At 49.9% G+C, this 22,018-nt stretch overlaps 7 protein-coding genes across 9 annotated transcripts; 1 reads left to right on the top strand and 6 right to left on the bottom strand.

The window, feature by feature from the left end:
- Positions 1-62: 62 nt before the first annotated feature.
- On the top strand, positions 63-10,798 carry LOC118516342 (E3 ubiquitin-protein ligase listerin-like). The gene is made up of 13 exons (XM_036062154.1): positions 63-478; positions 634-1,235; positions 1,314-2,664; positions 5,017-6,138; positions 6,209-6,481; positions 6,544-6,770; positions 6,858-7,041; positions 7,115-7,298; positions 7,370-7,452; positions 7,517-7,996; positions 8,072-8,186; positions 9,728-10,131; positions 10,208-10,798. The coding sequence occupies exons 1-13, from the start codon at positions 446-448 to the stop codon at positions 10,433-10,435; spliced, it is 5,286 nt and encodes a 1,761-aa protein (XP_035918047.1). The 5' UTR covers positions 63-445; the 3' UTR covers positions 10,436-10,798.
- On the bottom strand, positions 8,049-9,656 carry LOC118516346. Its single transcript, XM_036062158.1, has 2 exons — positions 9,310-9,656; positions 8,049-9,232 (listed from the first exon to the last, which is right to left on the bottom strand). Exons 1-2 carry the CDS (start codon positions 9,610-9,612, stop codon positions 8,204-8,206), a joined length of 1,332 nt encoding a protein of 443 aa, XP_035918051.1. The 5' UTR covers positions 9,613-9,656; the 3' UTR covers positions 8,049-8,203.
- Positions 10,531-13,069, bottom strand: LOC118516348 (chymotrypsin-2-like). The gene is made up of 5 exons (XM_036062163.1): positions 12,827-13,069; positions 12,189-12,757; positions 11,495-12,119; positions 10,865-11,427; positions 10,531-10,798 (listed from the first exon to the last, which is right to left on the bottom strand). Exons 1-3 carry the CDS (start codon positions 12,876-12,878, stop codon positions 11,970-11,972), a joined length of 771 nt encoding a protein of 256 aa, XP_035918056.1. The 5' UTR covers positions 12,879-13,069; the 3' UTR covers positions 10,531-10,798; positions 10,865-11,427; positions 11,495-11,969.
- On the bottom strand, positions 10,649-11,549 carry LOC118516340 (chymotrypsin-1-like). The gene is made up of 3 exons (XM_036062151.1): positions 11,495-11,549; positions 10,865-11,427; positions 10,649-10,798 (listed from the first exon to the last, which is right to left on the bottom strand). Exons 1-3 carry the CDS (start codon positions 11,547-11,549, stop codon positions 10,649-10,651), a joined length of 768 nt encoding a protein of 255 aa, XP_035918044.1.
- Positions 13,070-13,546: 477 nt separating the features above from the next.
- On the bottom strand, positions 13,547-15,595 carry LOC118516345 (apyrase-like). The gene is made up of 3 exons (XM_036062157.1): positions 15,111-15,595; positions 14,190-15,039; positions 13,547-14,116 (listed from the first exon to the last, which is right to left on the bottom strand). Exons 1-3 carry the CDS (start codon positions 15,465-15,467, stop codon positions 13,665-13,667), a joined length of 1,659 nt encoding a protein of 552 aa, XP_035918050.1. The 5' UTR covers positions 15,468-15,595; the 3' UTR covers positions 13,547-13,664.
- Positions 15,596-16,187: 592 nt separating this feature from the next.
- Positions 16,188-18,267, bottom strand: LOC118516344 (apyrase-like). Its single transcript, XM_036062156.1, has 3 exons — positions 17,694-18,267; positions 16,774-17,623; positions 16,188-16,705 (listed from the first exon to the last, which is right to left on the bottom strand). Exons 1-3 carry the CDS (start codon positions 18,051-18,053, stop codon positions 16,251-16,253), a joined length of 1,665 nt encoding a protein of 554 aa, XP_035918049.1. The 5' UTR covers positions 18,054-18,267; the 3' UTR covers positions 16,188-16,250.
- A 117-nt stretch (positions 18,268-18,384) lies between these two features.
- LOC118516347 (dnaJ homolog subfamily C member 22-like) lies at positions 18,385-21,307 on the bottom strand. Of its 3 annotated transcripts, none has more exons than XM_036062162.1 (4): positions 21,161-21,307; positions 19,364-19,940; positions 19,077-19,281; positions 18,385-19,001 (listed from the first exon to the last, which is right to left on the bottom strand). In XM_036062162.1, exons 2-4 carry the CDS (start codon positions 19,923-19,925, stop codon positions 18,524-18,526), a joined length of 1,245 nt encoding a protein of 414 aa, XP_035918055.1. In that variant the 5' UTR covers positions 19,926-19,940; positions 21,161-21,307; the 3' UTR covers positions 18,385-18,523. The 3 variants fall into 3 exon arrangements, with proteins under 3 accessions (XP_035918055.1, XP_035918053.1, XP_035918052.1); XM_036062160.1 differs by lacking the exon at positions 21,161-21,307 and adding an exon at positions 20,199-21,058; XM_036062159.1 differs by lacking the exon at positions 21,161-21,307 and adding an exon at positions 20,032-20,191.
- Between the last annotated feature and the right edge of the window lie 711 nt (positions 21,308-22,018).

Genomic DNA, 22,018 nt, shown 5'->3' with positions numbered 1-22,018 from the left:
CCTCGCAGAAAAAAAACGTAAACATGTCACATATGTTTGACACAGCGCCAGGTGAAACGTCAAACGCCGTTCTGAGCTGGAGCAGGAGCAAAATACGAGCTCGAAGGAAAGTTCAGTGTAAAAAGGGAAATAACCCATTTTTCTAAGTGGTTTATGTAAGCATTTAGTGCTTGAAAGTGTAGAAAGTCCCACACAAACTGTTGACAAAAAACGAGGTTAGGTGTTTTGTGTTTACCTCTGATCCGTATTGGCGCCGTAGTAGTGTTTGACAGGCGTGTGTGTGCGTGTGTGCGCGCGTATCGTGTTGGAATCATATCGTAGTGGCCAACTTGGTCGAGATTAATCGTGTGATCCAACGGGAGGCACAAATATAACTGCTGCCCTTTACTGCTCAGCCCAGCGCACCGTTCGCAATTCGCATAAACATCGAAAAACATCCCTCAAAATGGGTGGGAAGCGTACGAAAGGTAACACCAAGGTAAGTCTCGTCTTCCGTATCTCCCCGGGATGTGGTGGTCCCCGTAGTTGACGTGTACATGGATGCATGGCCATCGCTGTGGCGTTCCGCCTATGGATCAATTTCACCACTCGCGCTAATCGATTTTCCATCGAAATGGGCTTTCCTCCCGGTAGCCTTCGAGCAGTGGCCGCAGTGCGGAACTGCTCGGTACATCCGTGCCGACGCTGTTCGGGTTCGCCGCACTGGACAGCACGAGCATGCCGGTTGTGCCCGGGTTCGTACAGATCGATGCAAACCACAGCGCCGAGAGCGAGATGGACCCCAACCTGGACGATACGCTGCAGATCGTGTTGCGCAAGATGCTGAAGAAAGATCCAACCACCAAGAAGAAAGCGTTGGTCGAGTTTACCGAGCTGATGAACACGGTCGAGCTGGACGTCGTGAAAGCGGTACTGCCGTTTTGGCCCCGGCTGTTCGTTAATCTGTCGACCGATGCGGAACACCGGGTGCGTGAAGCAACGCAGCAAGCGCAGGCGGCAATCGTTAGCCGTGCTGGAAAGGAAATTGCACCCTTCCTGAAGCAGCTCGCTCCGGCCTGGATTTCGTCGCAGTACGATACGTACGGTCCGGCCGCCAGTGCAGCGCTAAATTCGTTCAACAGTGCATTCCCGCCGGGCAAGGTGAGCGACGTGTTTGTGTTTTGTGAGAGCGAAATTCTGGAGTATTACACGAAAAACCTTACCATCCACACGGCCATCACACTTAGCAATCCGAAGTAAGTGAACGAAGCCCCGTCGAGCGGGAGGATTACTCTTATTAAATCGATACTTTCAATTGCAACCCCCCGTTTCAGGTCGCATACGCCGGAAGAGTGTGAAAACAAGTACCAGCGTGTGCTCATATCTAGCTTGCGGGGCTATGCGCTCTACCTGAGCCGAATTCCTCCGGAGAGTTTGAAGAAATCGGCCGACAAGAATGCAAAGCTGCTCGAGAATCCTAAATTCTGGACGTATCACAAGCACAAAACGGCCGCCATTCGATCCGCCTGGTTCGAGGTCATTTCCGCACTGTTGCAGTACGCACCGTTTCTGGTGGAGCAGCACCAGGCGCAGATAACGACCAGTGTGTTCCAATTCCTGGACGAAACCGACCCGACGGTTGTGACGCACGTGTGGAGCTCGATTGTACTGATCCAGGCCAATCTAACCGGCTGGCACACCCATCTAAACTTCGATAAGGCCGTGTTTCCGAAGCTGTGGAAGCTGCTGAAAAGTGGTGGTGCAGGAAATGCTGCCTGCGTCTATCCCCACATGCTTCCGCTCGTGTCGGGATTTACGCGCGAGGTGCTCGGCGACGAACGGCTGGCCAAATTTTACCACCACTTCTTCGAGAGCATGAACGAAGGGCTGCAAGCGGTGCAGTCGAGTCGAGCGGATGTTACCGCCGTTTCGCAGGCATACTACGAAGCCTTCCAGTACGTGGTGTTGCAGGCACTGCGCGACGAAACGATGCTCGAATCGGCACGGGAAGATTTTTGTCTGCACCTGCTCGATCAGCATCTAATCGGGGTGATTGCCTGGTGCATTACGAGCGAAGCCGCGCAAGGCAAGTATGTGTTCCAGAGTATGGCCAACTTGCTCGATCACTGGTGCCAACATAGTGCCACCCACAAGCTGTACGTCCGGCTGCTCGAGACGTTCTGGGAGCGATTGTACGGCGTCGTGAAGGAGAGCGTCCACTGCAAGGATAATGCGGCGAGCATAACCGACTCACACGTCGAGCTGGTACAGAACCTACGTCGAACGTCGCACAAACGGGTGAAATTTGCCGTCGAAAATCCAAGCACGGATGCGGTGGATGGTGAAGCCTGTCCGCTAACGACCGGCGATCATGCGAATCGGTTCGAGAATCAGCTGCAGCTGCTCGTTTATCGCATCTGTCAGCTGTACATTGCGAAGATCAGTGTCGATCGCGACGAAGGCTACATACTGCAGCTGGAGTATCTTGTGCGGGCGTTCCAGTGCCGGGAACTGTTTGTGTTTTTGGCGCACGACAGCGAAAACATCAAGTGTCTGTTCGATACGTTTGCCAGGTGGTTGCAGGACGCCAAGCTACAGTCGGAATACGTCGTAGAGTTGGTCATGATCCTGTACAAATATCTCAGCGCCGAGGAACGGTTAGCGCTGCTAAACAAATGGATAAAGGTAGGTGATGTACATTTCAATCAGCTCGTTTGCTGAACGCGTGGCAATGGTTCATAGATTTATGTCACGGTGCTTCGCGCAAAAAGGGACAATTTATTGCACCGGCGTTACCGAGAGTCTATTCACCTTTAGGGCATCGCGTGCCATGTGCTTTGTGACATTCCGGTGTAGCGATTGCAGTGGAATGTCTTGCCAAAATGCAGACATACACGTTTACCGCTGGTTTGTTTAGGTTAAAGTACCATTCGCACGCTAAGTAGTTCCATTCATGCAGTGCTTGACATGTCCTTTTATCGCAGGCATGCTAGCACGGTACACAATGTTCAATACTGGCAACTGTTTGGCTGCAAAAAGGGGGCCCAGCTTTCAGCATTGTTTCGAAAGCATTAAAGTTTTGCTTGACGAAGGGTGGTGCGAGCGATGCCCTTTTTGCGCGGATGATGTCCCCCTGTTGGGTGTTATTTTCGTTGCCATTAGTGACCTTATAAGGAGGGTTCCCCATGGCGTGAAGTATATTTGGATGCCTTTTTAAACAGTTGCTGAATAAATGCACGATTGCGGTTTAAAGATAAAAGAAAAATAGTCAACACTTTTTTGAAAAGCATTTTTGTTAATTATTTTTTAACTTCAAATGAAAATTATTTTCCGAGTAAATTAAATATCATACTTCTTCGGAAGTGTCCAAAGTGTTTATAAAAAAGTTGCTATAAACGCAACGAAGTCATCTCAATGTGGGCCTACCATGCCTGCTCTGTCCGTGTGGACGGCCTAAAAGGACTTTACGGGCTAGGTCGTCCGGTGTCATTCTCATCACGTGACCAGCCCACCGGAGCCTGGCGAGTCTAATTCGCTGCACGATGGAGAGATCATCGTACAGCTCGTCGTTGTAGCGGCTCCTCTATTGTCCTTCCACACATACGGGGACAAAAATCCTTCTGAGCATCTTCCTCTCAAACGCGGCAAAGAGGGCTTCGTCAGTTTTGGACAGAGTCCATGTCTCAGAGGCGTATGTGAGTACTGGGACTATAAACGTTCTGTACAGTCCCAGCATTGTCCGTCGCAATAGGTATTTAGAGTGGAGAAGTTTCCTCAGGCTGTAGTATGACCGGTTGGCAGCCAGCACCCGTGCGCTGTGTAACTCAACATCAATGTTGTTGTCGGTGCTGACTTTTGACCCCAGATAGGTGAAGTGTTGGACACCTTCGAAGGTGCGGTCACCTATCTGTACATCACCCCTGCGTACCCCTGCCACCATCATTTTGGTGTTCGCCTCGTTAATCTCCAACCCGAGGTTCTGTGCCGCACGCTCGATCCTTTGATAAGCTTCTGCTACATAGGAGAGCCTTAAACCAATTAAGTCTATGTCATCAGCGTATGCCAGGACCAGGATTGACTTGCAAAAGATGGTCCCCAAAGCTTCCACCTCTGAGTCACGGATGGCTCTCTCTAGCGCCAGATTGAAGAGGAGACAGGCGAGCCCATCTCCCTGGCGTAAGCCCTTGGTGGTAGCAAAGGGCCCTGAGAGTTTTCCATCCACCTTCACCTGGCATGTGATGTATGGCCATTGTCATTCTTACAAGCCTGGTAAGCTTGGCCGGGATTCCAAAAGAGCTCATTGCGCCGTACAGTTTTACCCTGGCTATGCTGTCATAGGCGGCTTTATAATCAATGAAGAGATGGTAGGAGTGGAGCTTCTGCTCCGCTCTCCAAGATTTGCCGCATCGTGAAGATCTCTGGTCAGTGGTCGATATTCCGTTTCGGAATCCTCTCTGATAGTTTGCGATTATCTTCTCAGCGAATAGGACTTGTTGATGTTGTAGGATTATGAAGGCGGTCGATCTTGTAGGCGGTATTCAACGCCGCAATACCCCTGCATAGTTGCTGCATTCCAGCCTATCTCCCTGTTTGGGCGTCGGTGCCTGGTGTCTGGTGTTGTTCTTGCCCGGTCTGCCCACCCCCCTCCTGTTCAGCCTTGCACCACCATCCGCCGAAGGGGTTGGGACAAGCCTGTGTACCCAAGATTGGATAGGCGGTGGGGCAAGTTACCGCTCTGTACGACGCGGACGTTACGGAATAGGAAGTTGGGTAGGAGAGTCTGTGAGAACCCCGAAAGGAGTCTCGGATCCTACCCCATAAACATAGCTAGAATTCTTAAATGCACTCTTTCATATTTACTAAGGATAGTAATTTTAGTCTACAATAATTTTAAATTGTTTTGCAAAATTTGTTGGCCCATTGAATCTGTAGAGTTTTCCCTCAAACTATTAAATTTCCCAAGAACTTTCTTTTTCCACTTATCGAAAATTTAATCATTCATTATGTTTTTTTTCTGTTCTCCTCTTCTCATTTCAGATGTCGAACAAAACCGTGCAAAGCTGGATCATCCTGCGCGCCCTTAGCCATCCCCTATGCCAGGAGCCGAACATCAGGCTGTTCCTTTCACAGCCCGAAGTAGCCAGCAACATCATCGAATGTGCTGTCGGCGTCGCCAGCGGTAACACGAAAGACAATATGATTCTGCTTCAGAAATGCTTCTTCGTAGCGAGCAACGGTGAAATACTGATCGATCCGGAAACGTGCCGGAAAATCATCCAAACCGTCACGAACCCGACACAGGACGCATCAAAGCCGGAGCTGCACGATGGGTGTATAAGCTTTCTCGCACAAATAATGCCCGTCATATGCGGTGACGCCAGGCTCACGGAATTGCACCGCACGCTGTTCTGTACGCTGTTCGAGTTTAGCGTGCATCATGTAGTCACCGAGCAGCTGTCGGAAGATACACTGTGGGAAGCAACGACCGCTTGGCAGGATGCCCTTGCCGGAGAAGACATTGAGCTGGACGATACACTCATCACACGGTGCATGGGTACGATCGATGATCGGCTGTGCACGCTTGCCGCCGCACGGAATGAAGAGCAGGACGTACTGATGCTGCTGGAGAAGGTGACCGAAATAGCGGCGAAATTAATTGCCTGTGCCACCGAATCGAGCAAACACGACAAACCGAAACGCTACCAACAGATCGATGCCATGTTGAAGCAACTGTTCGAAAAGCGAATGACCGAGGTGCGCGGGCAAACGGAAGAGATAGCGCATCTGGCGGAATATATCGAGCTGCTGCAGGGACGACTCATTACGCAGCAATCGAAGTGCGACACCGCGCCAACACTGTCGAAGGATCAGTTTGTAGTTTACATGAGCAATACTCTCATGCGAGCACTCTGCGCAGTGGGCATTGTGCTGAAGCTATCCTGCAAATCGAAGCTTACGCCAACGAAAAGTGAGTCCAGTGAAGGAATGGATGTTGATGAACCGCCGGCGGAAGATGATATGGATGTGTGCGAGAGCAGTGACGATGCGAACGAGGAGCTGTGGATTCTGCACTCGTGGTCGGATTTGATCTACGAGAAGGTACTGTCTGTGATATATTTGGCCTCCGTCGGGGATACGGTGCTGTACAGCACGGAACAGGTACGAATTTTGCGTTCGTTTTGATGGCTGTATACAATAATAATAAAATTCCTCTGATTTCTGTGCTCAGCTTGAATCCATCGTTGAGGGTTTGATACTCGCGGTGCAGGAGAAGCTGTCCCTGCTGCTAAGAAACGTAGGCCGTGACATCGTGCAGGAGCTCAAGCAGAAACTGTTTGCCTTGGCGAACGAGCACGGTATGCTGTGGGCAAAGAGTCTCAACACGCTGTTTGCGATCGACCAGTACGCGGACGAGGAGAATGGGCCCGTCCTGCTCTACGAGGATGCTTCAACCGTTGCAACCAACAGTGAGGAGCTGGTGGCGTACATCAACATTGTGCAGGTTGGTTATCGATTCGCAAAACCCCCGCTCAACAACCGCTAATTCGAATTGCTTGTTGGCAGTGTTTAAGCGCCAAAATGAAACCCAAATGTCTTCCGATCGGTCCGAACCTGTTCGAAAACTATTTCGACCTGATGGTTAAGCTGTCGGCCGCCCGCTGCCTGATAGAGAACCATTTCTCCACCAACTACAACGAGCTGAACGATAGGAAAATCATTGGCAACTGTTTGATTGTGCTGCACGAGCTCATCACCAGACAGGCGGCCAACAAGCTGCTGCTCTACAATTGGTGAGTGACGAAGTGCTTCGGCCGCGCTTGGTTCGCTTGCATTAATGCGTCGGTTGTCGTTTTGTTTTCTTTTCTGTGGTTCTTCAGCGATCTTGCACAAACCGACGGAAACAAGCTCTTCCTCGACGTGGAGGTGGCAAACGTGCTAACGGTGGTGTTGCGCCATTTTCCCTCCGAGCTCGACGTCCCGAAGTGGGATTTCATCCGCATCGCGCTTAGTTCGTGGACGCTTTCCGTCGCCAAAAGCTTCCCGCACTACCGTACGCACAATGTAAGGTTAATGCAGCGGTAATTACCGGGTATGGGGGGAAGTATGTATTTTGTTCTGCTTTCTCGTTCGACAGATATCGCTCTTCGTAGCTGCCCTGTTCAGATTGTTCAGTGGGCTGATGCAGTACTTTGCCGTCGAGCGAACACGAAGCTCCACGGACCTGCTGACGAACGTGATCGAGGAGTGGGACAATGTGTTCGCGAAGGATGTGAATCTGGTGCTGCTGAAGGCATTTATTGGAATTGTTAATGCGTTAGGTGCGGTGGCCGTTTTTCTTCTATTTCATGGTCTTTTTATGATACGTATGAATTTTTTAATACAATTTCAGATTGCCAACGAAAATCGGATCACTATTTTATCGAAAGCATCTGCTCATACGTGGAAGCGATCGATTTTAGCCACGTCTTTAAGGTGAGTAAAGCAAGTGCCTATATCCACCCTTCCTTCTATTAACCATTCCATTCCCTCCCTTCAGGCCAATAAGGTGGACTCAAACACATCCCTGGACGATCTGATTGCGTTCGCACTCACCAACGTTCGCCACTGGAATAAACGGGTCCGGTACGCGGCCACCGCAATGCTAAAGTCACTGTCGGCCGGACTGGTGCAACGCGATCAGGAGCAGCTGCTCAAGCGATCTGACGCATCCGAACAGCAGCAGCAGTCCGGCGAACAGCCAGACGACGATGATTGGCATCTGTTGCAGCGTTTCAGGCTCCAGCTCGATCAATACCACGACGATCTGCTGGCCGATTTTGTGACCGATTTCCACTACAAACCGGCCGACGTGGAAGCGACCCTGTCCGCGGCAGAGCGTGAGAAGCAGCGAGCAGTTCGATCGCACTGCCTTTCGTATCTGTTGCTGTGGGACTGTATTCTCGGTATCTGTGCCAAAGCGTCGTCCGAGTTACGATCCATCTACACGTCCTGGATCGCGCGCAATGAATTTGAAGAAGTAAGCTACTTTACGCCCATACGCTTCTGTCAGCGAGTCAGCTTGGATTAGTGGTAATAAATTTTTATTTTACAGCTTCTCCTGCCAGTACTGTTCAAGCTGATGCCACCGGAATTGCTGCGTAATCCGGACTCGTGTGCCGTTTACGGGCAGGCAATGTTTTCCAGCATGGAGTGGAATCAGATCAAAAGTAAGTTGTGGTACGCTTTAAGTTTGCTGCGGATTTTCCTCTAGCTCTTCCGCCCCGACCGGGTCCGTCGTTTCTTCATCCGTCTCATCGTTTAGAATATTTTCTATAACCGTCACTTGATCGTCGTCAAGTGCTTCCAACGTTGGTTCTGTTACGGTATCCGAACCATCCAGCTCACTCCATTTTTCGCTAGTTTCACCCACTTCTGTTGGAATTTCTTCTTCCTTCACTACACTTTTCACCTCACTTTCGATACACACACTGTTGCGCCGTTCAAAAATGCCCTGCTCCACGGTAAGGACCGCCGCATCCAGACAGTCGTGGACAAGCTCCAGCGAGAGGATGCTCAGTGGATCCAACTGTTCCTCCCCAACAGCTACTTCATCCCCACCCGCCGGTAGCTCAAACACACTCGAATTGACGGATATGAACGATTCCGATGTTCTTGCGTACGAGAAGGATTTTTGTTTGCAGAACGTTAGCCCGGTCTGTTGCATCATTCTCCATACCCAGTGTCCAACTTTTTGCGAAAACTCGACGTAGAAATCATCGATAACATCGCTGCCCGTCGCGTCACTGTCCTTACGACTTCCGGCGGGAATGGGTACGTCCAAGAAGCGACAAATACAGCCGAGCACTTCCCGAGAAATGCGTTCCGCTTCTTCCGTTAGCGGTACGGGATCAGCTGGCGAGAGATAGAACTCTCTTAGCCTTTTCGATAGGGTTTCCATCGTGTCACGCAGTATTTCAATTTCCCAATGGTGAATTTTGTGAAGTAATTTCCGTTCCTGCCTTGCCATATGCCGTCGCCACATTGCATCATCCGAGCGCTGCTGCCGGGCGTACCCGATCGATTCCTCGATCGTTACGAAGGGTTTCGGTTCCAAGCGGCTGCGCAGGTGTTGCACTTGCTTTGGCGATAGCTGTGTCGAATAGTGTTCGAGTGTGGCCTTAACGTGGGATGTGCCGGGTCTGGCTAATGTTTTGATGCGATTCGTTGCCGAGGAAAGTTTGTGCCGGATGTAATACGGTCTCTTTCGGGGTTGCTATGCAAGGGATGAAGCAAGAAAACGGACCTTTAAACCGGAAGTGAGAATTGTTAACAGTTGGTAGGCGTGCTCACCACTTCTTTCGGTCGTGCAATGAAAGCAATATGATCGTCTGGTTTCAGCACCTCCCGATCCAGCACAAAGTTATCGCTGTGATGACATTTTCGGTACTTTGGTGGGCTTGGATACATTAGCTTCGTAACGGTAGGCACAATGTGCCGTTTTTCGGTCGCTTTTTGTTGTGCTATTAGCTTTTTGCTGGCCAATCGCTCCTTTGCACCTTGCCGCAGCTCCGCTTCGAGCGATGGAACTGTGTCGAATGCGGGAAGTGCATCGGGAAACAGCTCGTAACAGGTCGCTTTACAAGAATTTTCCATGCTGTGTAAACCGAAAGATGGCTTCCGGACGTGTCTATCGAACTGTGTTTAAGAATTTCGAAACGATGACTACTATGAGTTTAAACTATAAGCAATATGTTTCTCCGCCTACTAGATCCGAGCACAAAGCTGGAACGGTACGCCTGCCATCTGTACGCGCAAACGCTTCGCCACCTGCCCGTCATCGTGCGCCGATGGTTTAACGGATTGAATCATCGCTATTCGGCGATCGTTAGCAAAATAACGGCCAACTCGGTGTCGGGTTTGCTGTGTCAGGAAGAGTTTCAGGCACTGATCGATCGCAAGGATCGGCAGGACAATATGCAGATCAAGGTGCATTCCGCGTTGCGACAGGTCATGGCGGTCTATTCGATCGATGAGGCAAAGATCGAGCTGCACATTACGTTGCCGAGCAATTTCCCGCTCGGTGCGGTAACGGTGGAAGGTGGAAAACAGATCGGAGGTCGGCTGCAGTCCCGCCAGGTCGTTATGCAACTGTCGATCTTTCTGACTCATCAGGTAAAATTCTTCAAAAAGGCCCTTACTGTTCGAGGTTAAATAATTCGAGCTTTGTTTTTTGTGGTTTTCTTTGCAGAACGGCTCCATTAACGATGGATTGTCGCTGTGGAAGCGCAACTTGGATCGGAAGTTTGAGGGTGTCGAGGAATGCTACGTGTGCTACAGCGTTATCCATCAAGACACCTGCCAGCTGCCAAAACTGTCCTGCAAAACGTGCAGGAAAAAGTTCCACGGACCCTGCCTGTACCGGTGGTTTAGCACGAGCAACAAATCGACGTGCCCGATTTGCCGACATATTTTCTAGGCTGTGTGCTGCTTGCTAGAAGGGTAGAGACGCACAAACAGTAACAGCAGTCGATGTGCTGCGTACGTACTGTTAAAAGCCACTAGGTAGGATCGTGAAGATAGTAGGAAGTCTTTATTTAAGCAACAAACACACACACACACACACACACACACACACAATGATGAGTAATTAAAATCGATGCGAACGAAAGAATTATGTAGCGTGTGTCGTCTATGAATTGTTAGCCATCGTCGTTCGAATCCAATCGTGATAGTATGACACGCGGGCAAACCCGTCCGGGAAACCTTTGGCGCATGGGACGGCAAAGTTAGCGACACCAACCAGCTTGCCATCGTAAGCAAGCGGTCCACCAGAATCACCCTGAAACGGGAACGAAAACAGGCTGCTCTTCAATCCGAGGCACGAAAAATGGGTCACACAACTTACAAAACAAACACCTTCGCCTTCCTTCGTCAAGGTACACAAATGGCCGATGTCGACAACGTCGCCTTCGAGCAGCCGCCTACATTCCTCGTACGGTACGTACTTCAATTCAATCGTCTGAAGGTTGGTAGGGAGGGGCCCGACCGTCGACAGCAATCCCCAACCAGTCATCCTAAGCGTTGCATTTTCCGGCAGCTCCCGCTCGGAGTATGCGATGGGTTGCACGAACTCACCGTACTCGAGCGTCGCGTTTAACTTCACCAGTGCGATGTCGTTGTGGAATTTCGGTTGGTTGTAGCGACTGTGGGAGAAAAACTTCTCCACACCGTACCGTTGCCCACCGGCGTTGAGTTGCGTCGTACCGACCAGCACCTTCATCACTTTCGGCACTGAGAACTGAACACAGTGCGCTGCTGTGAGTACCCACTGGCGGTCAACGATTGCACCTCCACACGAATGTCCAAACAATCCTTGGAGTGAAACCTGGTACGGGAAGGCACCTGGCGCTGCATCGGCACCACCAACAACACGATGCTGTACTTCCTCGTCCTCGGTTGTAGGATGAGCTGTGAGTCGAACGTTTGATGGGTGAGTATGAGGAATTGAATGCCAGTAGCAGAATCCTGCACTTACCGGAGATGGTGATGCACAACGTGACGCACAGTATGAATATCTGGAAGGACCTCATGATGAAAGCTTCAACGGAACCGGTGGTATGTAACTAATGCCAGTTTTGTGCAACGACGGTTTGCATTTATACTAGTTGCAGGTGAACTATGCTTAAACCACCTCATCGAACGGACAGAGTCCAGTGCTCTTGCTCGTCTACGATTGATAGTGGAGATAATAGGGTGTTAATCTGCGTCTTCCTCACCGTGGGACAGCCATGATTAGGTTTTAATGGCAAAGGGGGCTGATGGAGATATTGAGGAAGGTCTTAAACCCCCCTTTCACAAGGGCTCAGACAATAACTAAGTACGCTGATCCACTGATATATTGCTGGCGGAAGCTTAAAACATTACCCCTGAGTTTGATTTTAACTCCCAACTCGTTGTGGTGATAGTGTGAAGTGTTTATTGGATGTAACCGAAACATTCACCAAGAAAGCCTACGAGTTATTAGCCATCGTCGTTCGAATCCAATCGTGATAGTATGACACCCGGGCATAAGCATCCGGAAAGCCCTTGGCGCACGGTACACCAAAGTTCACCACGCCAACCAGCTTTCCTTCGTACACCAGCGGTCCACCGGAATCGCCCTGCAATATGGGTAGAATTTCAATCGCTACGTCAACCAGGATCTTAACGTCTAGAGGAAAGCTACTCACATTACATGCACCCTCTCCCTTCTTCGTCAGCGTGCAGACATGCCCAATGTCCACGTTGGGACTGTTATCGTGCAGCCGCTTACATTCCTCGTACGGTACGTACTTCAAATCAATCGTTTGCAGATTGTCTGGGATCGATCCGATTGCTGATAGCCGTCCCCAGCCAGTCAGCCTTAGGGTGGCATTTTCCGGCACCTCCCGTTCCCAGTACACAATCGGTTGTACGAGATCACTGTACTGTAGTGTCGATTTGAGCTTCACCAGGGCAATGTCATTGTGGAACGCTGGAATGCTGTAGCGGCTGTGGATGAAAAACTTTTCCACACCGTACCGTTGGCCACCAGACTTGAGCTTATTTGTGCCCACCAGCACCTTGAGCAGCTTCGGACTGGTGGTTTGAACGCAGTGAGCAGCTGTCAGTACCCACTGGCGGTCAATGATGGAACCACCGCACGAATGGCCGAACAATCCTTGGAGGGACACTTGGTACGGGGCTGAACCAGGGGCAGCATCGGTACCACCTACAACACGATTGTTGTTTGCGTCATCATCCTCCGGCATGGGATCAGCTATTATGGACGAACAAAATATAGTAAGAATCATCGTAGATTACCGGCAAACTTCAATATTATCCTTACCGGAGACGATACACAACGCTGCACACAGTATGAATATCTGAAAGGACCTCATGGTGGAAACTTCGCCAGAAACGGTAAGTTACTGATGCCTTTAAGTAAATGCCGATTTATATTTATACTACTGTCTTTGGCAGACTGAAGTGTTGCGGAACCGCATCGAACGCCAAAAGTAGGCCACTTTCTCGTCTACGATTGATTACGAAGATAGTGGACCGTTAATCTGTCTTCTCCTGACACGGATTTATTCTATAGAGAGCAATAGCCGGAAAATGGCTTGCTATATCATTGCAGTTCAAGAGGCATTCACCTTCTTCCCGGGGGAGCACTCATTGCGGACAGTAGCACTCAACGCCACTGACAGCTGTCACTGATGCCTAAGCAAACGAACAATCTGTTCTGCATGCTTGCTCGCCATTTTGAAATGCACTTTACTGATCATAATTATTTACTCCACTTCACAGTTCGTTCTTATCAACTTAGCCATTCGTACGCTTATCCATTTGAAAGCGTTCGAAACTCTTTTCCAGCCTACCGGTCGCGTGATAAGAAGCGGAGTACGTCAACGACGGAAAAGATTCTCATTCATACGCGTGGCCACCACCACGGGCGCGTGATAAATCATCCTATCGTCAATCAATCGTGATGAATTGAGTTATTCATTTCGGATGCCGATAAGCTTGTTTTCGTGTGTGATTGAGTGACCCCAGCTGAGCGGAGGGATTACTAGATCGCGAAGTAGATAGAGGATTTTAATCGACTGACTGTATTTCGGATGTTGCAACCCATATAATATGATACTATGTTCTATTCCTATCTACTGTAACTACGATCTCCGGTACTACGTTAACACCGTAATCCTTCCATCTTCTCCCTGAAATACAGGCGACCGATCCCGGACGTAGCTCTCGAACGCATCAATATCGACCGGTCCAGTCACCTTCCGTTGTCCGTACCGTTCGAACACGGTGAACCCATCACCGCCACCAGCCAAAAACGAGTTCGTTATGACACGATACTTCCGGAACGGTTCGACCGGTTCGTACCTGGGCACGTCACACGCATGACACAGTACATCCAGCGCCAACACACGCTCACCGACCGGATTGGTAACGTTGTACAGTACGCGAAGTCCGGACACTTGCAGCATGTTGGCTCCATTGAAGCGATCCTCATCCCAGGACTTTTCCACACTGTACTCCATCAGCTCGATCAGATGATCGCCGCGCATATCGAAGCACACCAGCGCATTCTCGAACGGCAACACCTCGATCAGATTTTTAAAGGCAAGATCTGGAGGGATGAAGAGAACACGTTGGAAACGTGTTTTCCTTTGTTTCAGCTGAAGCTCATTCCCCACACTTACCTCCGCGGAACAGACCCACACGGATGCCACCGACTGCCAGCACCGCAACGGATGCGTACGTCCAATGTCCAGGTTCTGCGCGCGGCACAAAGGCAGCCACCATCGAGTCAGCGATTAGGCTGCCCAGGTTACACTCACCGAATCCACAGCTAGCCTTCTGGAGATCGACACCCGTCGAACCAATCTTTCGATTGCCGATCTCATCCACAGCCACCTTCCACGGGATCAACGCATCCGCGATGTCCGGATCCGGCACGATCTCATTGCTGAGATAGATGGGATTGCCCTCCCAGCGCTGAACAATGCCCCGATCGTCAAAGTACAGGATGATATCGCCCACCAGCTTGGTGTAGGCGGACGCCTGCACAATCAGCACCCGATGGCCGTTCGGTTGCGAAACGACGGTCGGATATTCGGACGCCGGATTCATTGGGATGGTAGGATGATCGCCGGTGTACAGGAAGGTGTGGGAATGGCCCCCCACAATAATGTCCACCAGTGGGCCTACATTCGCCGCTATGGCACGATCAACATCGATTCCACAGTGCGATAGGACGACGATAATGTCACACCCGAGCGCGGTCAAGTGTTCCGCCTCGGCTTGTATCGTTTCTACCTCATCCTCAAAAATGAGGTCTCCCGTGTTGGCGATCGTATCGGTCGTGCTGAGTATCACACCGATCACACCGATCCGGCGTCCACCACGCTCCAGCACGAGACTCTTGTTGAACTGGTTAAAATCCGGTTCCCTGCTGTTATCCACATTCACCAGCAGTACCGGCGATTGGATCGTCTCCAGAAACGGCACTACACCCTCCACACCATTATCGAACTCGTGGTTCCCGATGGTCTACAGCGGGAAGATAAGAACACGTAAGAAGCGCCTTTCGTACCACCAGTGCATGCATACACTAAACCCACCATCGCATCAGCCGGAAGCATGTTCAGGAACGTGGACGTTGCATTCCACCGGTGGATGTTGTACCAGAGCGTACCCTGGAAGTTGTCGCCCGCGTTCAGATAGATGGGATTGGGCCGTTCGGCAAGCAGCTGCTTCAGAACCGTCACCGTTCGTGCGTACCCACCGATACACTTCTCACCACCGGTTGCATCACACGTGACGCTGGCCTCATTGACCTCCTCGAAGCGGGCGTGAAAATCGTTAATATGCACGATGGACAGTGGGAACAGATCCTCCTGCCCGCTGGTAAACGCTGCCAGTGAGGCACACAAGCAAATGACCGCCAAACGTGGGAACGTACACCGGCTGTGCGCCATTTCTAGTGAGTGAGCGAGCGAGCGCACGGTCTGCTGTGTGTGCTCACTGTGCAAAATCTGCCGCGAAACTGGGAACTTCCCAAGCCGAAATGCGCTCCGAAGATTCGAATCAACGAATCATTCGAACGCCCTTCATTACCACCACCAATCGATTCCGCCTCGACATTAGGCGGCGGAGAGTAGGGTGCAGACCCGAGAGCAAGCCTTGCAAACCCGATCAGAAAAACGTGAAGCGATAATGTGCGTTAGGGGCGCCGCCGGATGAGGAGGGGAGGGCATAAAAAATTACGACTCGCAGGTTTCTCCGTTGCAAGCTTTTTTTGTTGTGCTGAATTTGTTTCCCACTATGAAGATTTCAGGTTTGATCGTTGGCTCCTTCTTTGCATTAAAATATTGTTTTCATGTTTTTTCAAGTACCAAAATGGGAGAAGAGCCTTGGACAGGAAGACAACTTGTGGACATCGTCGTCATTAGCAGGTTTGACCGAAGATAACGCCGATTGTCTTCAATTAGTTCCCTGAAGGGTTATAGCAGATAAGATACTGAGCTTGTTGCCGCACGGCCAAGAAATGTCACTTGTATCATCTTGAGAGAAGAGAAGAGAGTCTTCAAGATAATGAAGGATTATAAACTTCAATCACACACAACAGATGGCAAACCATCGGCGGGGCAGTCGCATAGTCACCCATCTACCACGAATACAGAAGCAGCTCAAGCACGTGAGTTTAGTATACATGACATTGCTTCTTTATTTTCCTCCTTTCGTATCTTTTCACGGCGATTTCAGGTGAGGATTTTAATGCGTTCCTCAAGCACAGGTGCAACGGGTGATCGCGCCTTCACGTACTCCTCGAACGCCTGTACATCATCGACCGGAGCAACGACCTTATTCGTTCCGTATCTTGGGAAAATCTCGAACCCATCGCCCCCATCGGCGAGATACGAGACGGTGATCACACGATACATCTTAAACATCTCGACCGGAGCGTAGCTCGGTTCGGAACAATCCTGACAGCGTGCTTCAACCGAGAGCACCCGATAGCCGATCGGATTAGTGACGTTGTACACGATACGCAGACCGGAAACGTGCATCAGATTCTTTGCATTGAACCGATGCTCATCCCAAGACAGCTCGGCACCATGCTCAAGGAGTCCGACCAACTGATCACCGCGAAGATCGTAACAGATGAGCTGGTTCTCGAACGGAAGCACTTCGATTAAATGTTTGAAGGAGATGTCTGAAGAGAATGAGGAGGCATTTAGAAGGCGAATCACACTGGACCGAGTATAAAGTAGTATCACCTACCTCCAGGCACTAGACTCTGTCGAATACGGCCAACGGCGATCGCTGCGATCGAAGCATACGTCCAATGGCCCTCTGCCGCCATCGGTACAAACGCTTCCACCATCGAGTCGGCAATCAAATTGCCCAGCACACACTCACCAAAGTTGCACGGCGGTTTCAGCAGATCGATCGCCGTCGAACCAATCGTACGCCCACCCACCTCATCGATGGCCACCTTCCACGGTACGATCGCTTCCATGATTTCTGCATCCGGAACGATGTCGTTCGACAGGTAGATCGGGTTTCCGTCCCAACTCTGTACAATACCCTGCTCATCGAAGTACAGCACAATGTCACCGACTAGTCTCGTGTAGGCGGAAGCCTGCACAATCAACACCCGATGTCCATCGGCTTGCTTGACCACGGTCGGATACTCGGAAGCAGGTGTCATAGGAATCTTATCGTTTTGTCCCGTGTACAGGAAGCTGTGCGAATGTCCACCAACAATAAGGTCTACGTTAGGGCCCGCATTGGCCGCGATGATGTGATCCACATCGAGACCGCAGTGCGATAAGACGATCACAATGTCCACACCTTCCGCCGCAAGACGATCGGCCTCTTTGCGGACAGTTTCTGCCTCGTCTTCGAACACTAGTGCGCCCGTGTCCGCCATGTTGTACGTGGTGCGTAGGATCACTCCAATAAGTCCTATTTTGCGTCCCCCGCGCTCCAGCACCATCGAAGGGCGGAACTTGCTGAAGGAAGGTTCTTTCGAGTTGTCGACGTTTACTAGCAGAACGGGTGATGTGAGAGCCTCCAGGTACGGGACCACACCAGCAATTCCATCATCAAACTCATGGTTTCCAACGGTCTATCGGAGGTTAAGAGACGACTGATGAAGAAAACACCCCCGAGGATAGTTCCAAACCGCGGTAACTTACCACAGCATCCGCTGGCAGTAGATTCAGGAAGAAGGCTGTCGCATTCCAACGGTGTATGTTGTACCAAAGCGTACCCTGGAAGTTATCGCCGATGTTCAGGTAGACGGGATTCGTACGGGACTGTAGCAACTGTTTCACGATCGTAACTGTTCGGGCGTACCCTCCGAGACACTGGTTTGCAGCTGCCTCACTCTTCGGATCACAGGTTACACTGGCCGTATCGATTTCCTCCCAATGCGCGTGGATATCGTTGATGTGAATGATCGAAAGTGGAAACAGGTTGTCGGTGGTTGTGCTGGCGGAGTGCAGCAAAGCAAGCCCTACAAGAGCTAGAACGGTGAGGTGCAGACTCGCAGCCATTTCCGCTCGGTTCGAGTGCCTGCGAAGAAATGATTGGAATGGTAAAAGCGTGCTCCGAAGCTACCTGTTTGAGGATCATAATGCAGGACAAGCGTGTGAAGATAATGAGGAAGTACCTGCTGCCGAGGAGAAGAATAATTTGCAGTTTGATTTTGCTTCATCGACACACATCTGTCCGATAAGGTTTCGGAGATAATATTAAGTGGAGGCTAGCGTGGCTTTGAAATTAAATTTCTTGAGCAAATTAGATCGAGGACCTATCAGGTCCTTTCTCTGGGACTTCTCTGGTCAGTCTGGTGTGTAAGATATTGGACAAGACATTCGTAGCTGGTTTAGATAGTGGGTAATTAAATATTTTATTCAATGTCAGTCACACACTACGGTACAGATCTGGATGCGGTGAGTTCTGCTCGTCACCCACCATCGAAACTCCTTCAGCTATATACACGCGTTCGCCCTATCCACCCACCCTACAGCTCATCGGATTTCTTATTCCGTTGACGGCGCTTCCTGCGCGTCTTGCTCAGCACCTCACACGCCTGCTGTATCTCCATGAACCGTTCCTCCGCCGCTCGCCGTTTGCCTTCGTCCTTCACCTTGTCCGGGTGCGATTCCTTCGACAGGTTGCGGCACAGCGTGTTGATTTCGTTCTGCGAAGCGGTCGCACTAATACCCAGCACCTTGTACGCGTTCTGCTCACCGTCCGCATCCATCGAGTCGATGATTTGCTTCCAAACCTCCGCCCAACCGTGATGCTTCGCGAACTGTACCGTATCGTAGAGCGTTTGCTTCAGGTCCGTCCACCAGGGAGACTTGAGGAAGTTGTACAGAGCTTCGTGTACCGGTACCTCATCGCCCTCGCTGTCCGTGATTGTACCGTTGAAGTAGACGAAGCAACCCCACAGGGAGAGATAGATCACGGCGGCTGCGGTAAGCGTCGCTAGGCGTCTGTAACGAATCCGGACAGATTATTTCGGAGGTGAGTAGCTGGTTGGATGTTTTGCAAAGCTTAACCAAACTCACCTTGTAAGACGCCGTTTCTTCGGAACCTCCAGATTCCATTCCTTGGAGAAGTGATCGAACGCTAGTGCGCAACAGAATGCCATCGTCGTGAACCAGTATGCTTCGTCCATGATAAAGTACCGGGAAAGGTACGAACCGTACGATGCTACCAGACAGTGCCAGAAGACTCCCTTCTCGCGGCCCATATTACCCACCGTCCAGACACCTGTAGGAGAGGTGAACAAAGAAAAGCTCGTCAACAACTCTTTCTTATCCCTTAAGCTGTAGTAAATCATATAGCCACCAACCTAAAGCTACACCGAGCGGTATCAACCAATGCAGAAATCCCCAATCGACACCGAAAAATACGGCCTGCGGGATCGCAATCATGATCATCTGACCCCACCAGTAGCCGATCATGATCGCGAGCAGGAAGCGCCAGGTAGAAAATGGTGGCTTCCGGTTCGTTCGTAGCTTCGCGTTAAATTCCTCCACAAACCGTGGATCTTCGTTCGCATCCCGTACCATGGCCGGTATCTGCAGGACTTCCGCGATCCAACCGATACCGAAATATCCGAGCGTACTCCACCAGATGAAGGCACGACGATCCTGGCGCAGATAGAAATGGTGAACACCGAACACTCCACCGAACAGCCACAGCACGTACGCGGTTAGGATGGATTTACGTTCGTGGACGGTGTCATCTTGGAGGGATGGTTGCCATTTGAGCGTCTTCTTGGCCGATTGCTTCTCTTCCTTACTGTTACGGCGGTGCTTTGTTTTGTCTTTGGACACTTCCTTTCCGGTGGTGTGCTTGGTGTTGGTGGGTTCCGCTGCTGCCACCGGAGATGGGGACAGCTTTTCGCCCATGTTGGATTGAAGGGGCTGAAAGGTTAGGATTGAGATAGGAGATTAGTTAGCGATTAACAAGAGAATCGTTTTTGGTCGAAACTCCTATTCAACTTGAAGTTATTACCAAGCCTTCGGGTAGATACATTTCACGGCTTGATATTCTCTAGGCTTTAGCTACTGAAGATCAGCGATCAGCAAACCGACGTTATAGGACAACTAAAACACAATCTTTTCACATTCCACTGTTCATCCCGCTTTCATCACGCGAACTACTCAGGCTAACGATCGTACCGACTGCTGCATCCGCTTGCCTTACGGTCGAGTTGCAGAAGAAAACTCCCCAAGGTGGTACACGTCAGTGTCTGGAATGGTCAAGCTCGATAGTTTGCGAATAGTGCACGTGCGTAAACATCATCACACCTGCTGAACCATTTTCTCCTTTTCTTTAGCTAGCAACGACACGTTTAGTCTAGATATCGATAAGGCATTACGTTTCTCAGGGCTTTTCACTCAAAAATTGTTAATTTTTTTTGTGCTGATTTTCATTATTCCTTACACAGAGCTGGGTAAATTTTTGTGGTAGTTTGGTCGAAATTTTAAAATGAGCACACCGCGTATGACTTCACAACTTTCACTGGAGAATGGGCACAAAGACGGGGTGTTCGAGTTGCGCGCGCGTACGCAAAGTATGTCACCACGAATAGTGCGCCCACCAAGAACAGTAGCGCTATCGAAATGCTTTCGGTTCGTTCGTTACAGCAGTTATAACAATTTCAACAATGCGCTTTTGTTCCAGAATGTAATTCTAAGAACTTACGACCTCACTGTTTGCTACTTCCAACGCCAAATCCATTACCTTCGAACGCAAACCGTAACGAGAGATAATTTCTTGGCAAATGTCGTTTCTTTCCGTTTCCTGAGCTTCGTTCTTAGCATATTTCTACCCGAGCGATTCAGATGATGATGATGATGACGACAGTCGGATCCGGGCCCGCACACCAGCGCAGCCAGCCCACAAGCAATAACATTCACCCCGAAACCTTCTTATTTCGTCTTATGCTTCACGGCGATGATGATTCTCTTCTTCGCCAGCACAGGTATGCGGCGCACCAGACGGAAGAAAGTCCCGTTACACGCGGCCACGAGACGCTCACGCACTGGTGCTCGCTTACCACAAGAAAGGCAGCGCACTCTCCAACCATCAAGTGTTTTTTTTGTTGTTGTTGTCTTTTTGAAGATAATTTAATGCTTACCTTTGTTTTTGTCTTTTAGCTTTTCGGTACTTAAATTTACACCACAAAATGTCGCTTTATTGTAACGCTTTTTCCTACTGCATTTAACGAACGAATGCAGCCAGCGTGTTGCTCGGCGATCTGATCAGCACTGAGATGAAAGAATGCGTCCGTGCGCGAATGGTGAAGCGCGCGCGCGAGAGAGAGAGAGAGAGCGTTTATCTTGACCTATGGTAAGCGCGGCGCACGGCTGTCGGAGAGCGAGAGAGCATTAAGGAGAGTGTACACGTTCAGCATATTTAATGGTTAAAGTGAATAAAGAATAAAATAAATTTTTCATAACAAATCGCATGGTTTAAGTGCTGAAAGTGTATTTATTTTAAAAAAAGTTATACAAAAATACAAAGATTTTGCTTTCATGTCAAAAATAAAAGAGATGAACAAAAAAAAAGTCCTTGTGATAAATTTAATGTGGTGGATTTCAGCATTTAATTTTGAACTTCCAGAAAACTAAAATTGTGTCTATGAAGCCAATAATGGAAGGACCCTTGAGGCCTGGAAATCGGAGACCATTTTAAGAAGAAACGTGAAAAAATTTATTTTATTTATCAATTCATTTATAAGGAATTCATGGAAAGAATACTTAATTAAAAAATACACTCCTCACTTCTCAATAACGAGTAGGCAATGCCTTCGCTAATTTTTTGTACATTATTATAAATTATTTAGGGGCGGTACGGTTGCCCAGGCGGTAACCGCACTGATCTTCACACCAGGCAGTACAGGAGTTCAAATCCCATCCGGACCGTTCGCCCGTAGAGTAGACTGGCTATCAAACTTTGCAGTATCAACAAGTCTAGTAACCAGAAATGGCGTGCA

The sequence above is a fragment of the Anopheles stephensi genome, unplaced genomic scaffold (assembly GCF_013141755.1).
Source record: "Anopheles stephensi strain Indian unplaced genomic scaffold, UCI_ANSTEP_V1.0 ucontig281, whole genome shotgun sequence".
Lineage (NCBI taxonomy): Eukaryota > Metazoa > Arthropoda > Insecta > Diptera > Culicidae > Anopheles > Anopheles stephensi.
The sequence above is the reverse complement of the archived record's forward strand: the minus strand, read 5'-3'. Positions and strand labels throughout refer to the sequence as shown.